This window comes from Seriola aureovittata, chromosome 12 (assembly GCF_021018895.1).
Source record: "Seriola aureovittata isolate HTS-2021-v1 ecotype China chromosome 12, ASM2101889v1, whole genome shotgun sequence".
In the NCBI taxonomy this organism is placed as follows: domain Eukaryota; kingdom Metazoa; phylum Chordata; class Actinopteri; order Carangiformes; family Carangidae; genus Seriola; species Seriola aureovittata.
Genome location: NC_079375.1, coordinates 1,316,054 through 1,329,982, shown reverse-complemented (window position 1 = coordinate 1,329,982; position 13,929 = coordinate 1,316,054). Strand labels below are relative to the sequence as shown.

The window sequence follows — 13,929 nt, the reverse complement described above, 5'->3', positions numbered from 1 at the left end:
CTACATGTGGAACAGAGCTGGAGGCACAGAGTAAAACATATATCCATCAGTTATCTGATTCTGGGAAAATCACAGGAAAAACACACTCTGGAAACACATTTCACTCATCTTGTATCGTATATACAAACATCATATGGACGTTAACAAGGTTAAAAACTTGGATTTCATCAGAGGGGTCTTTATCTGTGTATGTACATATACTACATGGATCTTATTCAGTATATATCCCTGTTAGTAATACAGACCTCCTCCCACAGCTCCGGTGGTGGAAGCGGGTGGCGATGGGTCCTGGTCCATCAGGGCTCGGTATCTGATGGATCCAGTGCAGCTGACAGTGCTGCCGCCGTCCTCCGAGCGGGGGGAGTAAAGCAGACCCTGCTGTTTGGATAAGGCTATAACCTGGAAGAGGAGAAAAACTGGAACATGTGAGCATTGCTAAATCACTATCAGTCCACAAAACACATCACCTGTATTGAAATGAAACAATTTTACAGTGATTGTAATAACTTCCTGCTCGTATCACATGACTAACTGTTGAAAGAGTTCAAAGATCTGGTAACATTTTGAGATACTAAAAGCTCCTGGTTTTCTTGCACCACTTCAAAAAAAAAAAGCTAGCAAGTCCATGTGTCCATTCATGTAGCCATGTAAACGCCTTTTTAAGATCTTACTCAGTGCTGTGTTACGCTGCTACACAGATTTGAATGCATTTCTGTTTCTGGTTTGAGCATTGTGCTGTCTAGAAATTGTAATTCTGTGAAGTTCTTTACTGCTTTGCAATGCCTTTGTATTGTATTGTATTGTAGGTTTATAAAATGTTGGATAAAGTTAGTTTAAGCACATCACATCCTGTTAGGTAGCGCATCACTTCCTGTCAGTCAGACGAGGGAAATGCCAGTAACGTTAGTTCATACGAGGATCCATTCACATCTACATGTGTAGTACTGATGAATCAGTGCCGTAAGTTGTATTTGATTAATCAATCAAATACAACTTGTGTATAATTCATGCCTCTGCAATAATAATTCAAGCACAATTCTGTTTTCTATTATCCTGCAGTTTTCCCTCCATGTCAGTGTGAAAGAGTCACTAAGTGTTTCCTCAGCTACAACCACGACTCTTTTCTTCACTCTGAGTGGAGTTTAGCTTCATGTTTAGTCTGTGGGTCTTCCACCCTTATGAGAACACTCAAAGCATTAAAGTCTTTTCAAATCATTTTTTATCGCTGCAGTGTTCCAGTCAAAAACAGCCTGGACTGACGGTCTGACACACCGACGTAAGAGTGAAACAGAAATGAAATAAACAGAAGGAAAAATACATTAAACTGTGTTTTATCATCAGAAAGTTAGCACATACAGAAAATAAGCTCAAAATTATTAGACATTTAAATCCCTTAACAAACCTCGCTGCCTCTGGACTAGAGCTAAACTCCTGATATAACCTACTCTCCCTGTTCGTCCTCGTCACTGAGCTGTCTTACACTTTCTGATGTCTACTCCTTTTTACTGCACTTTACCTTTGTTACATAGATTCAATGTTTTTCAAAATAAACTTCTGTGTTCACAGGAAAAAAAACATGTAGAAGAACTAGAGATGCACTGATCGATTGGCTATTGATCAGAAAAGGCCAGTTGTTAGTGTGACTGGCCAATCAGTCGAGTGGCTGGTTGCAGTTTCAGGACTTTCAGGACCACATTTCTAGGACGCTAGTTTTTTGTGACACTAACACTGAACCGGAAACACGATGAAAACTGCCAAGAAAACCCAAGAACATCAAAATTATTGCATCTCTAATAACAACAATATAACAAATACATTACAAACACATGTGAACCACACTGTACATTGGGGTCGTTTACCTTCACTATGCATTATGGGAGAAAAACACCTAAACGAATAACTGTGCTTGAATATGCTCTGTACGCTCTAGTTTTGGTGTCAGCTCTGGAGTCTCAGTCTCAGACAACTGAGTAAACTCCATCAGCTGATGAAGGTTGTGGACTGTGGTTAAAGGCTCCACAAATAGCAACCGTCAGTTAAGATTGTTGTACTGGTCTAAATAAACTCCCTGTCCTCTGTCCTCTGTTCTCTTTCTTCTGACACAGTGAACCACCGGATCAATCACAGGGCTTCCTCAAGGCGCTGTCCTAGGGCTGTGTGACTTTAAGTGGGTAAAGAAAGAGAAAGATGAACCTGCATGAGCCGCGGCTGTCCTCCAGCACTGAGGGGTCTGCAGGGGATGGTGGTCTTCTCAGCCACTCTCAGCCACTTCTCCCTCACTGACCCACCCCCGTCCATAATGCTGTCCTCTGACTCACTCTCCTGGTCCTTGCTGGTGGGGTTCTCCTCCTCAGGGATATGAACCAGCTGGGAGGATCCTGGCCGGGATTGGATAGACACTCTGGCCCCGCCAGCCAATCCAGTGCTGCCATTATGAGCCATGTGATTATGATTGGCCATAGGAACAGAGCTAGCTGCTAGCTTCATGTATTGAGCCGGGATGTGGGCCCCGGCACGCAGCTCTGCCTCCTGGGCACTCATTGAAGGCGGGTGAATTCCACCGCGGAGCTCCGCCTCCAAGCCCATGGCGGACGGTTCGGAGGAGCAGCGCAGCTCCATGTTCCTCTGGGGAGAAGAGGAGGAGGCTGGTCTTATTCCATCCATCACCTGCAGGGACAGCTTCCTGTTGTCGTTCTTATTCTTCCACTGGCTGAGCAGCTGCTTGGATCGAGTGGAGTCCATCGAGGCGTGGATGGAGGCGTGACGCCGAGGAATGCGACCCTCGTCCAATGAGGAGCCTCCGTGGGACCTGGAGGAAGAGGGAAAGAAAACGTATGAATGAGATACAAAAGATTTTCTTCATGCAGATCAGTGAGCCAGTATACTAACCACAGAAATCTCATTAGATAGAATCACAACAGGGGATTAGCATGGAGCCCGGCAGGAGTCGATAAACTGCTGTCTCAGATTAATAAACTGACTGTACAAACCTCTGATTTGTGCTCTGAGATTAAGTAATTGTATTCTCAAATGAATCAGTTGTGCACACAAATTGGTAATTTGAAGTCTTGACAAAATCTCAGACAACACTCCTGTTTCCCTTTGATTCATTAAACATGGTAATTGTTGTTAAAGTTATGTTATGGTTAATTCTGTGCATTAATAATTCAATTTGAGAGCAAAGAAGTTTTTTTCAGTTTCCTGTGAAAAGAATCTGTATGTGTTTTAGGTTGTTACTGTCTGTGCAGAGCCAGCAGCTAACACTTATCATTAGCTCTATTCTGGTGAATCAGTGCAGCTCAGTGCATTCATTCTGAATGACACGTGGCAGTTTTGAGGACAGTCACACAAACTGGGATCTGGACTTCATCATCAGTCATGACGGATCACATCACCTCCTGCAGTCTCTTTCAGAAACAGATCAGAACATATATAACATGCCCTTACTTCATTTTATCCTTATAAACATTTGTGTTTAATTGTGTCACAATCAGTGAGTGAATTCTTGAGTTATGGCCAAAAATGACCACCAAAGTTAAATCAATTCATCAGGCCAGGTGAATGTTTGTAGCAAAATTGGAGAAATTCCCTCAAGGCGTTACTGAGATATCGCGTTCACAAGAATGAGACGACGTACAACCTGACAACCTGACGTCAATAATAATGAGATGAGGATCCAAACAGAACCACAGAGACCACATGATCTGGGCATACACCCACCAACACCTGGCATTTCCTCATGAAAGCAACCTCAGCAACTCTCCTTTTTTGGTGTGATGGCAAATAGTTAACAACAGAACAATTCAATCATTAATCAATGAATGATTTCTGTCACGCCTCTTAGACCCTGTGTCTTTAAACTGGGAGCAGTCACTTCTACTTCCTCAGATAAACACACACTTCTCTCAGTGTTTCTACCTCAGACTGAGGGGACAGGGAGAAGAAGAAGAAGAATGGAGCTTTTTATATTTCAATAAAAATGCATCAGTCAGACAATCAACTGTTAGTCATATGATTATTTAAACATATGTATCACAGATTATTATGTAAATAATTGATAAATGGTTGCATCATGTAGATTAATTGAGCTGTTTCTGTGGTCGTCCCTCTAGTCCCTCAGACACTGTGTGGGATACTGCTGCTGAATGAACAGACTCACGATCGTCATCAGTTAGGTTTTAATGTGCTCGTACCCTGAGGCACATGATTCCTCTTCTGTTTTACTATTCTCCTCTAAAACATTCACATAAACTCATCAAGAAGTTAGTGAACTTCTCCTGCAGCACAGTCTCAGGCTCCACTCTGTTCATCTGCTCTCTACCTCCCACATACACACATTTTCACTTCAACAGCTGTCATTTAACCACTTCTGAAAAACCCTCTCATGCCTCCAGCTCTTTTACAGGTCAAGAGACTGGCTGAGGTTTAGCTCGTGTTAGCTAACCTAACACTACGTAGCCATAGCCAAAGCTACATCCGATGACAGCCCAAGGCTACGTCCACACTGCTACGTTTTAGTTCTAAAATTCTCTGTTGCTACGTTGTCCGAGTGTCGGCACCAGCACACACCTTTGGAATCGATGACGTAGACACCCGCGGTCTCTCCTGATTGGCTCTCATCAGCCTGGACTCCCAGTGGTGAATACAACATGATAATGAATTACAGTGTTACTGACCTTGTTGTCTTTGCTAGCAGCTGCTGTTCAGTTACATTCTGTATTTTAATGCTACAACTGCGTTTTGAGGTGTGATAGTTTGAACGCAGATCGTTTCTGATACGGAGCCATGACAGTCGCCCCGACAAAGATTGTCTTCGTTTGAAAACGCCATTTTAAAATGAAGTTGTTTTGGTTTAGACACAGCCCAACAGTGATCAGGAGAGTGTCTTAGTTGTCTCTTGCAACAACATCAAAAAAGTTTAAGATTTAAGATTCACATTAAAAACATTCTGCTCTGAGAAAGAAGAGAAAGAGTCACACAAACGACCTGCCAGATAAATCTTGTGTTGGCTTTAGATCTGCTTGAACAGGCCTCTGGCTGCTTCTTCAAGTGTAGGTCCCTCCATGCTGAAACAATTAGTAGCTAGCTAGGCCAGCTACTAATTAACTGATATTAGTATTAGATTTCAATATCGGGAACTGACATTCTGGTATGTCCCAGAAAAATCAGTGTCTGAGTTTTTAAACATGTACAGAAAGAATAATGATCTATTTAATTCCTGAGGCAGTTTTTGCAGTTTAAAACTTTGTTATTACTGGGATTACATTTAACATTTGATTAGCATGTGACAGTTAAACATGATGTATTATGGGTAAGCTTCTACCTTGGCAGCGTGCTGCTGCTGAAGGTCATCATGTTGTCACGGTTGCCTAGGGGACTAGATGGAGTTATCACCTCCACCTCAGCACTAGCTCTCTTCAGGTTGGTGAGAGAGGGCTCTCGGTAGGAGGAGCTCCGTGTCAGGATGGGCCCCGTCTGGTCAGGGGACAAGACGTGGGAGGAGGTCCTGGTGATAATGGGCTCCGGTTGGCTCGGAGCCAGGGTGTGGTGGCCTATCAGAGGAGGAAAAGGAGAGGTCAAACTGTCAAATTAAAAAAGGGAGTGATGAAGATCAGTTACTTATTCAAAGTGGTTTTATTACTAAAAATGAACAACAAAGAGTCAAAACATGAAGATCAGACATCAGACCAGCAGAACTGAGCAGGAGGTTCCAAGACAAGAGCTCAGTGGATCAACGTGTCCACACTACTACCTTTTAGTTTTACAACGCATCACTTTTGCTACGTTTCTTCAAAACTTTCTGAAATGCTGCTGCACCTGTTTTATTCTGAAAACTTTATTTTGAAACTGAGACATTTGGAAGCGATGACGTAGACTCCCACGGTCTCTCCTGATTGGCTCTCATCAGCCTGGACTACCAGTGGTGAATACAACATGATAATGAATTACAGTGTTACTGACCTTGTCTTTGCTAGCAGCTGATGTTCCCTTACATTCTGCATTTTAACACTGCAGCTGTCTTTGTTGTTCCTCGTTAAGAGGATTTTGTGCGACTAATCAACTGCAGAGTAGACAACCTGCTTCCTGTTTACAGAGATTATTTCTGATATGGAGCTAAAATATTTGTGTGGACAGAGATCGTTTTTTAAAATGAAAACGTAGTAGTGTGGACATAGCCAGAGACTACAGCTACACTACTGTAGAGTGTATATAATGTAACAGAACAGATAATATAATCTGATAAATAAAGGTAGGTTCCACAAATTACAGCATCTGATATAAGCAATTGGGTAAGACTCTAAAGCAACGCTAATGGAGGCTATTTGACATGTACTGCATGTTCAATTTGTGACAGACACCCAGTTTTTTAAAGTTGAGTCAGAAAGAATGATCATCATGTTTTACCCCTTTCAATTAAGACATTTATAGTTTTACATCTTGTCCTCTGTGCTCAGCTGGTTTCAGATGAATTCCCCTGATTTTGTTGTTATTGCATTTCACCTTGTTCAAAGTCCCTGCGCTGCTGGAACAGTGTGACTGGAACTGGAACTGAGTAAAGCAGACACACAAGATCCGCTGGTAATTATATAATTAGGTTTATTTTTGTGTTGCATTTTTCATGGAAGTGTATTCTGGTAGATGTCAGGGTGAGGAAGCTGGTTTTACCTTGGTGGCTGTTGCTAACTGCTGCTTGGCTGACATTGGGCAGGGAGGAGAGGGGGGGCTCTCTCAGGATGGGGGGAGATGGTCGACTTCTAGACCGATCTTCACTAGGCTGGAAATTCCCCACTGCATACACACCCTGCATACAAACACACACACACACACACACACACACACACACACATAGTGAGACACAGAAGGGCATGCTGCAAAGACAGAAGAATAAAACAGAGACAAATCCAGTTTCAGGAGGCAGCCATGTCACCAAATGGTACTGCACTTGGTTCCCTGAAGGATGGAATTTAAATCATTATTTATCATCAGTAATTTCTAAACGTAAGAGCGAAAGATGTACAGATGGCCACTGACATTAAGACACTATCACAATGGCAGCAGCACAGGCAGGAATCCAAACCAAGACATGCCGATGTGGTGAAGGTGCCATGATATGAAAGAAATCAGGTTCAGAAGCAGATGAGATGACAAGCTGGCAAACAGGAACAACTGCAGGAAAAACACAGACTGGAGCGGGATCACAAGGGAAACACAAGAGAACAGGAGCTGGAACAAAAGCAGACGATCCGACGAGGAGCGCAGGAAGTGAACTGGTATAAGCAGAGCGAGCCTTTGTCGGGGAATGAGGTGCAGGTGGGGAGAGCTGAGGTGAGGAGTGGGTGGGGACAGATGTGGGGATGGGTGGGGCAGTCGGGTGATGAGAGAAGGAGGTGGAACAGGAGGAATTGGTGCAGCGTTAGCATTGTACCGGACCGTCGCGGTGAAGAGGGAGATGAGCTGAAAACACAGTTTAGGTGCAGTTTGAGGTATTTGTACACCTCCACGTGTATTTGCTTCTCAGCCATAGTTTCTAACGACTCAAGATAGGACGTTTATAAAATTAGATGCATTGTTATACATTGACCTACCTACCAGCATAAGAATCCGCCTCGACCAGGTTTAACATTAAAGTTTTACTTGCAATTTAAAGGTTCTGTAAATGAGATTTTCAATGACAATACAGCACCAAACAACTATTCTCTACAGATATATTGGAGTAAAGGCGTCTCGGGCAGAGAACCAAGCCACACAGGTGAAAGTACTTTGCCAGAATTTGCCAGATCAGAGCACAGGTGGACCGGACATGGGGACTACCACCTGGTGGTAGACCTTCAAAACATCCATAAAGTTTTTCCGTGTTTACCGGCTCCATCTGTGCCATACGGGCAGCTGGTGCCAGTGGATCAGTCCGACCGTGGAGCCAATACTGGTCTGGCTTTACCTAGATGGAAAGACCTATGAGCTGCTTAAGAGCTCCAGCTTGACTCTGGCTTTTCTTCTTCTTGAGGTGTAAGCAGGTTGACTGGTACGAGCAGCTTGTGGCTGAACGGAGGCCGGATGTGTGATCTCTGAAACGTTGTCTAGTGACGATCCCGAACAGAATTTAATGGTTCAGTGATAATAATCCTGTAACACAACCAACAATATACAAACAGCGTTGAAATGGTAAACTTTATATATTATGAACAGAAAAGTATCGAACAGGAAAAGTATGTAAGTAAGTAAGTTTCTGTTTTGTGCAGATCTCCTGACCCAGAGCAGCACCACACAAAACATGTGGAGGCTGCCAATCAGACTCAGTTTAGCTTCTTTTCTTTTCACTTCCTCTCCGTTGATCGATGGTACAAAGCCAACCAAAGCATCTCAAAATAGCCAAATGAATCCTGCACTGAACAAAACTATCGCCTAGAGAACAAATGTGGGTAATCATCAAGTCTGCACACTGTAGAGCACATAAAGGATAACAAGCTTGCAACTTAAGTTAATCACCGAGATCATTTTCCAACATCAATAATTATCTATTTTGCATAAAGATAAAAGACGTCCACCAGTGAAATGTGTTAAGTTTAAACCGGTAACTCTTAATCAGCTGATGTGGCACTGATGTTCCGGAGCACAACCTCATATCTGGAGCCAACGTTTCTCCCTGCAGGAGACGGCAGAACAACAAGTGTAGGCAGCTGAGGAGGTGTGTGTGTGTGTGTGTGTGTGTGTGTTCATGCATGTGTGCGTGTGTGTGCATGGTGGATGTGTGGGTCTATCTGAGTGTGTAGAGGGGAGGATGAAGGTGTGTGGGAGGTTTTATACTGAGTGAGTATCCACCACTTTCAACATGAGAGCTGAACGTCTATGTCTCTTTTAGCCTGTATGTTGGACTGAACCACACAGCTGCAATAACAGTATTACATTTAAATAAAGTCTATTCTGCAGCAACTTGCAGGAGGAGTTAAGAAATTTTACTTCCTGACCTAGAAAACAAAAACCTAACACGTTGTATCATCAGTTCACCCTGACAGCTCAGACACAGAGCCCTTTTCCACATGGTACCGGCTCCACTCGTCTTTTTTAGTTTTCTATCGGCCGGAGTTGTGAATAGAAACCTGGAACCTGTACTTTTTTTGGTATCACCTCCGCTGTGGCACCATGCGAGCTGAAGCGACACCAAAAGGTGACATGAAAACACTGCGGATCGCTCAGAGAGACGGGACTTTCTGAACAAACCGCAGAGTGTAGCCTCTTACATTTCTGTTGGTTACTGATGCAAAACCACACCGTGGTCAATGAGGAAGTGCAGAGGTTTCTCTGTTTGGTTTCCCTTTTTCTCTATTGACACAGCTATTGTGGTGCGTATCAGGAACAGGCAGGAAGAGGAGAACAGGGATCTGACGATGGCTTTCAGTGAATGGAGCGACAAGAACTGCCTCCTTCTGAACACCTCCAAGACCAAGGAAATGGTCGCGGACTGTCGGAGGTCTACGCCCATCCTTCAGCCAGTCAACATTTGAGGGGAAGGACATTGAGGTGGTGCACACTTATAAATACCTAGGTGTGCACCTGGACAGTAAACTGGACCGGTCCATAAAGACAGATGCCATCTACCTGAAGGGGCAGAGCCGGCTCTTTTTCCTCAGGAGGCTCAGGTTCTTTGACCTCTGCAGTGAAATGCTGCATGTTTTATCATCAGTGGTGGCCAGTGTACTATCTATCTATCTATCTATCTATCTATCTATCTATCTATCTATCTATCTATCTATCTATCTATCTATCTATCTATCTATCTATCTATCATTGTTCATGTGTGTCACCTTGAAAATGAGTCGATGGCTTTGTGTGTTGTCGCTATAGTAACAACGCTGCATTGAGGGGGTACTATCAGTGGAAAAAGAAGAACCTGGTACCAAAAGCAAGTTGAGTGGAGTAGAGTCAGTGCAATGCAGTGGAAAAATGCTACGGGTTCAACAGTTCAATGACTATTCTGAATCATTGTAACTGAAATGCTTAGAATTAAATTTCCAGTTAACCCACTGATGAAATCAAACCACTAGTTAAACTGAGCCTGCATTTCGCCTTTTAATAAGTGGCTATAATATAAGTGAGCAAACATAGAAAAAGTTGACTTGAAGAGTAAATACACCCTCAGATTCAGACTTTCCCAGAGTATTACAAACATGCAACAGAGGAGTGAAGCAGCGACGGCTGTAGGAGGCGTGGCCTCGGGGCCATGTTGTGTGATGGTCAGGGGACCTGAAGGACACTGATTCACCACCGCTCATTGTATTATGGACAGTGACCAGGTATTACTTAGTGGTTCAAAGATGGCGAACTATTCATTCCTACGGTGCATACTCAGTCGAGCCAGCTGAGAGCACTGTTGAAACCTGGTGTTCAGGATTGAGCGAACAGACGTTTACTCATTATATTACTCATATATAATGTCAGATGTGTGTGTATATGACAGAAGAAAGGAAAAGCATCACAGGTTCCCTTTAAACCTTTAAACTCATTCCTTCACTCACCATAGCTCTGTACTGTTCCCATTGTGTGACTGTAATGTGTGTGCATGTACAGCTGAACTTGTTTCTACTTTATTGTACTCACTCAACCTCAGAGCTCTGTAGTCTACACACAGTAAGTGCTCAGTTTTTCAAATGTTCTTCTGTCCTGGGGTCATTTCACTGTAGTAGATACTCTAGTAGATAGTAGTAATTTAAGTGACCATGTTGTTGACAAAAACAGCAATGAAGGACGAGCAGGATGTCGCTGAAAAAGTGCCATTGTAAGGGTTACTAAACTAAATACATGTGTGCGTAACATGCAAAAGTCTGGTCCATCACCAGGAACCTGCACCTGGCCTGTAAGGATCCATTCAAATGGTTGTAACTCATTGGTTGTTACCAGATAAACAGCGATGGCGGCTCCCAGTAACCATCCGCAGTACACATCCACAGGGTGGTTCCTGAACTGGATGATCCTGGTCAGCCCGGCCAGGATGGCCAACATGACGAAGGAGAACACCAGGAGAGGCTTCAGCAGCTTGGCCGAGTCCGTCAGCACCGTGTTGAAGTACATCTGAAACACACAGAGTCACGTGGACCGGCCGTTCTCTTTTAATGCTGGTTGAAGCTACAAAAAGTCTCACTCTACACACGAGTGTACACGTTCACCACTTACTGAGATGTAGACAGCAGCAAAGGCAGCCAGAGTTGCATGCTGGGAGGGGAAAGACTTCCTATAAAGAAAAGAAAGACAGAGTGTTCTTGAAGCTAATTACCATGTTCAGACAGCTGAGGACAATACTGAATATTCATGTACAACAAGGAAGTGACTTTCAAAGAAACTTGGGTATGTGTGTAGGTGTGTGTATGTGAGTGTATGTGTGTGTCAGTACAATACTGTGTGTGTGTCTGTAGCAGGTGTGTCATTTGCAATTTGCACTGACACTGCTGATAGTATTGAATCTCCAATACTGAAATGTGTACACACAAAACCAGAAATATTCATACACATTCTTTTCATCAGGATTATAAAGCTGTGTGTACACATGGTTCTGCTTCTTAAATCTCACTCATTGAGGAATTGGGCACATTTGAACGAGCCTCATTTCCACTCACACAAATTGGCCATAAGTGGATGAAGACCTTAATCCATCAGTTGGTATAAAAACAGTCTGTGCCACAAGTGATCAGACACAGAGAAGAAAGACGAGGAAGAAGAAGAATTTCACTGATTGTGAAACTGAGGTAAAAACCTCCATCAGTTTACTTTAGTACAATCACTCTGATGTAAAGTCCTGTTTCACTCTGAGCTTCTGTCATTGGGACCAGAGTCTTAACGAGGCTCCAACACTGTCATCAGTAAATATTCAAATAGTATCAGACAGTTACAGAACGACTCAATTAATAATAAGGACATTAAACGATGCTGAAGGAAACATTGAGCACAAATACAATTATTTCTGTTTATGAAATGTAAAATTGTTCTTACTGTGTGAACAGTGAAGCTTATACTGATAATGACTGAAGCTCCGTGAAGTTGGTTATTATTTTATGTTAAATCATGTGTTAACTTGTATCACTTTGGAAAACTGTGTGTTCACATGGTCAAAGGAATGAGTGTGTCTGTCTTTATAAATACTGATGTATGTGCAGGAAATGGCGTACACATGCTTTTTGTGTGTACGTGTCATCGCTGCATCTGGTCCCAGGTTTCTGCAGAATCCACGTTTGTGAAAGTTTCGCTGACACTGTGACACTTGTTGGGGTGTAGTGGTGTTTTTGTTGTTGGGTTTTCAAAGTCTGATACTGTGCCCCCCCCCCCCCCAACAAAACTGAGATGACTCTCCCCCTCTAAGCCTTTTAACGTATGAAAAACATCAGTGTCAGTGCTCCATTAAAAGTTTGCTGAATTAGCAGCTATTTTAAGTGAACCCATGGACCAATAAAGAAGCATCATGTTGTTGGAGAACAGAACAGATCTGTCTCTACGGATCTGAAAACCTCCTCCATGTTGCTGGTGTTTGCTTTTGCCTTTTCAGCTTCTCTTTTACATCGTCGACAAGGCGTCTTCCAGAAAGACGTGACTGAAAGAAGCTGCGAGAGTCTCAGTTCTGGTTTCCAGAGTCCGGGACAACTTTACATAAGAGAAACCGTTCTTCTCTTGGAGGTCTAAGTTATTCTGGAAGACAAAGAGTCAAGTCTCTTGCAGTTATCTTTGTTGTCCTATGAACAAAATTCACACAGCTGTATTTATCTATGAAGCCAAATCAGGTGGTTGACTTGAGGTGTGTCATAAAGACATAAAGACCTGGATGACCTGTAATCTTTTACTTTTAAATTCAGACAAAACTGAAGTTCTTGTTCTTCAGCTAACTACCATAAACACCTCAGAAATACATTATCTGATAATATACTTACTCTGGATGGCATTACCTTGACCTCCAGGGCTACTGTAAGGAACCTTGGGGACATTTTTGACCAGGACATGAGTACTGTAAGTCTTTATAATCAGGATGTCCCGGTAACTCAGTGAAAAGCAAACTGCTGCAGCAGAGTACTGACAGGAACTAGAAGAAGAGATCACATCTCCTCTGTGTTAGCTTCATCAGCTCCCTATAAATTCCTCTTCCTCACCTACAAAGACATTAATGGTCAGACACCATCATATCTTAAAGAGCTCATAGTTCCCTATTATCCCAACCGAACACTGCGCTCTAAATGCAGGCCTACTGTGGTTGCTAGAGTTCTAAGACTAGAATGGGAGGTAGAACCTTCAGCTGTCAGGCTGCTCTCCTGTGGAACCAGCTCCCAGTCTGGGTCCAGGAGGCAGATCCCTCTCTACATTTAAGATCAGGCTTCAAACCGTCTCTTTGATAAAGCTTTGATAAAGAGTCCTGAACGAGCCCTTAGTGATGCTGCTATAGATCTAGACTGCTGGGGGGACTCCCATGATCCTCTGAGCATCATTATTATTATTATTGTTTTTATTAATCGGTGCTGCAATAATTCCTGATGTTATTATTAATAAGACTATTACACCTTCCCTGTATCACAATTATTAGTATCATTACAACCAGCCTGACAGAACTGAATACTACAGTATATAGCTTTTCCTGGTCTTGGGATAATGCGTGTTATGATTTGGTGCTATACAAATAAATTTGAATCGAACTGAATTGAACAGAATAGGTTGTAATCACATCTGATGACATAAGCAAAACAATGTCACAACTGCAACTCGCAAATATTGGTTAGAAAGAGAAGCAACAGTCTGTTTGATCTGTTTATACATTTGCATAAAGAACGCTGCCAATAAAAGGCATGAAAATAATATTTGAATTTTGCAGAGGAGATAGTGCTGAGAGATTTAATAAGACAAAATATCCAGAGATTTTTGAAGGCTGCCTCTGCTCCAGAGCATTTCACTGCAGACTAA

At 42.8% G+C, this 13,929-nt stretch overlaps 1 protein-coding gene across 3 annotated transcripts in view; it reads right to left on the bottom strand.

Annotated features, from left to right (window-relative positions):
- The window catches only part of LOC130179103 (phospholipid phosphatase-related protein type 4-like), a 53,341-nt gene that overhangs the window by 13,528 nt on the left and 25,884 nt on the right, over positions 1–13,929 (bottom strand). For 2 of the 3 annotated variants that reach the window (XM_056391850.1, XM_056391848.1), the window contains exons 5-11: positions 11,170–11,227; positions 10,894–11,067; positions 6,667–6,802; positions 6,502–6,549; positions 5,324–5,552; positions 2,194–2,809; positions 246–399 (exon numbers count right to left, since the gene is read on the bottom strand). In XM_056391850.1, coding sequence (XP_056247825.1) covers positions 246–399; positions 2,194–2,809; positions 5,324–5,552; positions 6,502–6,549; positions 6,667–6,802; positions 10,894–11,067; positions 11,170–11,227 — 1,415 coding nt within the window. The remainder of the gene's footprint in view (positions 1–245; positions 400–2,193; positions 2,810–5,323; positions 5,553–6,501; positions 6,550–6,666; positions 6,803–10,893; positions 11,068–11,169; positions 11,228–13,929) is intronic. The other variant, XM_056391849.1, reaches the window with a different exon arrangement.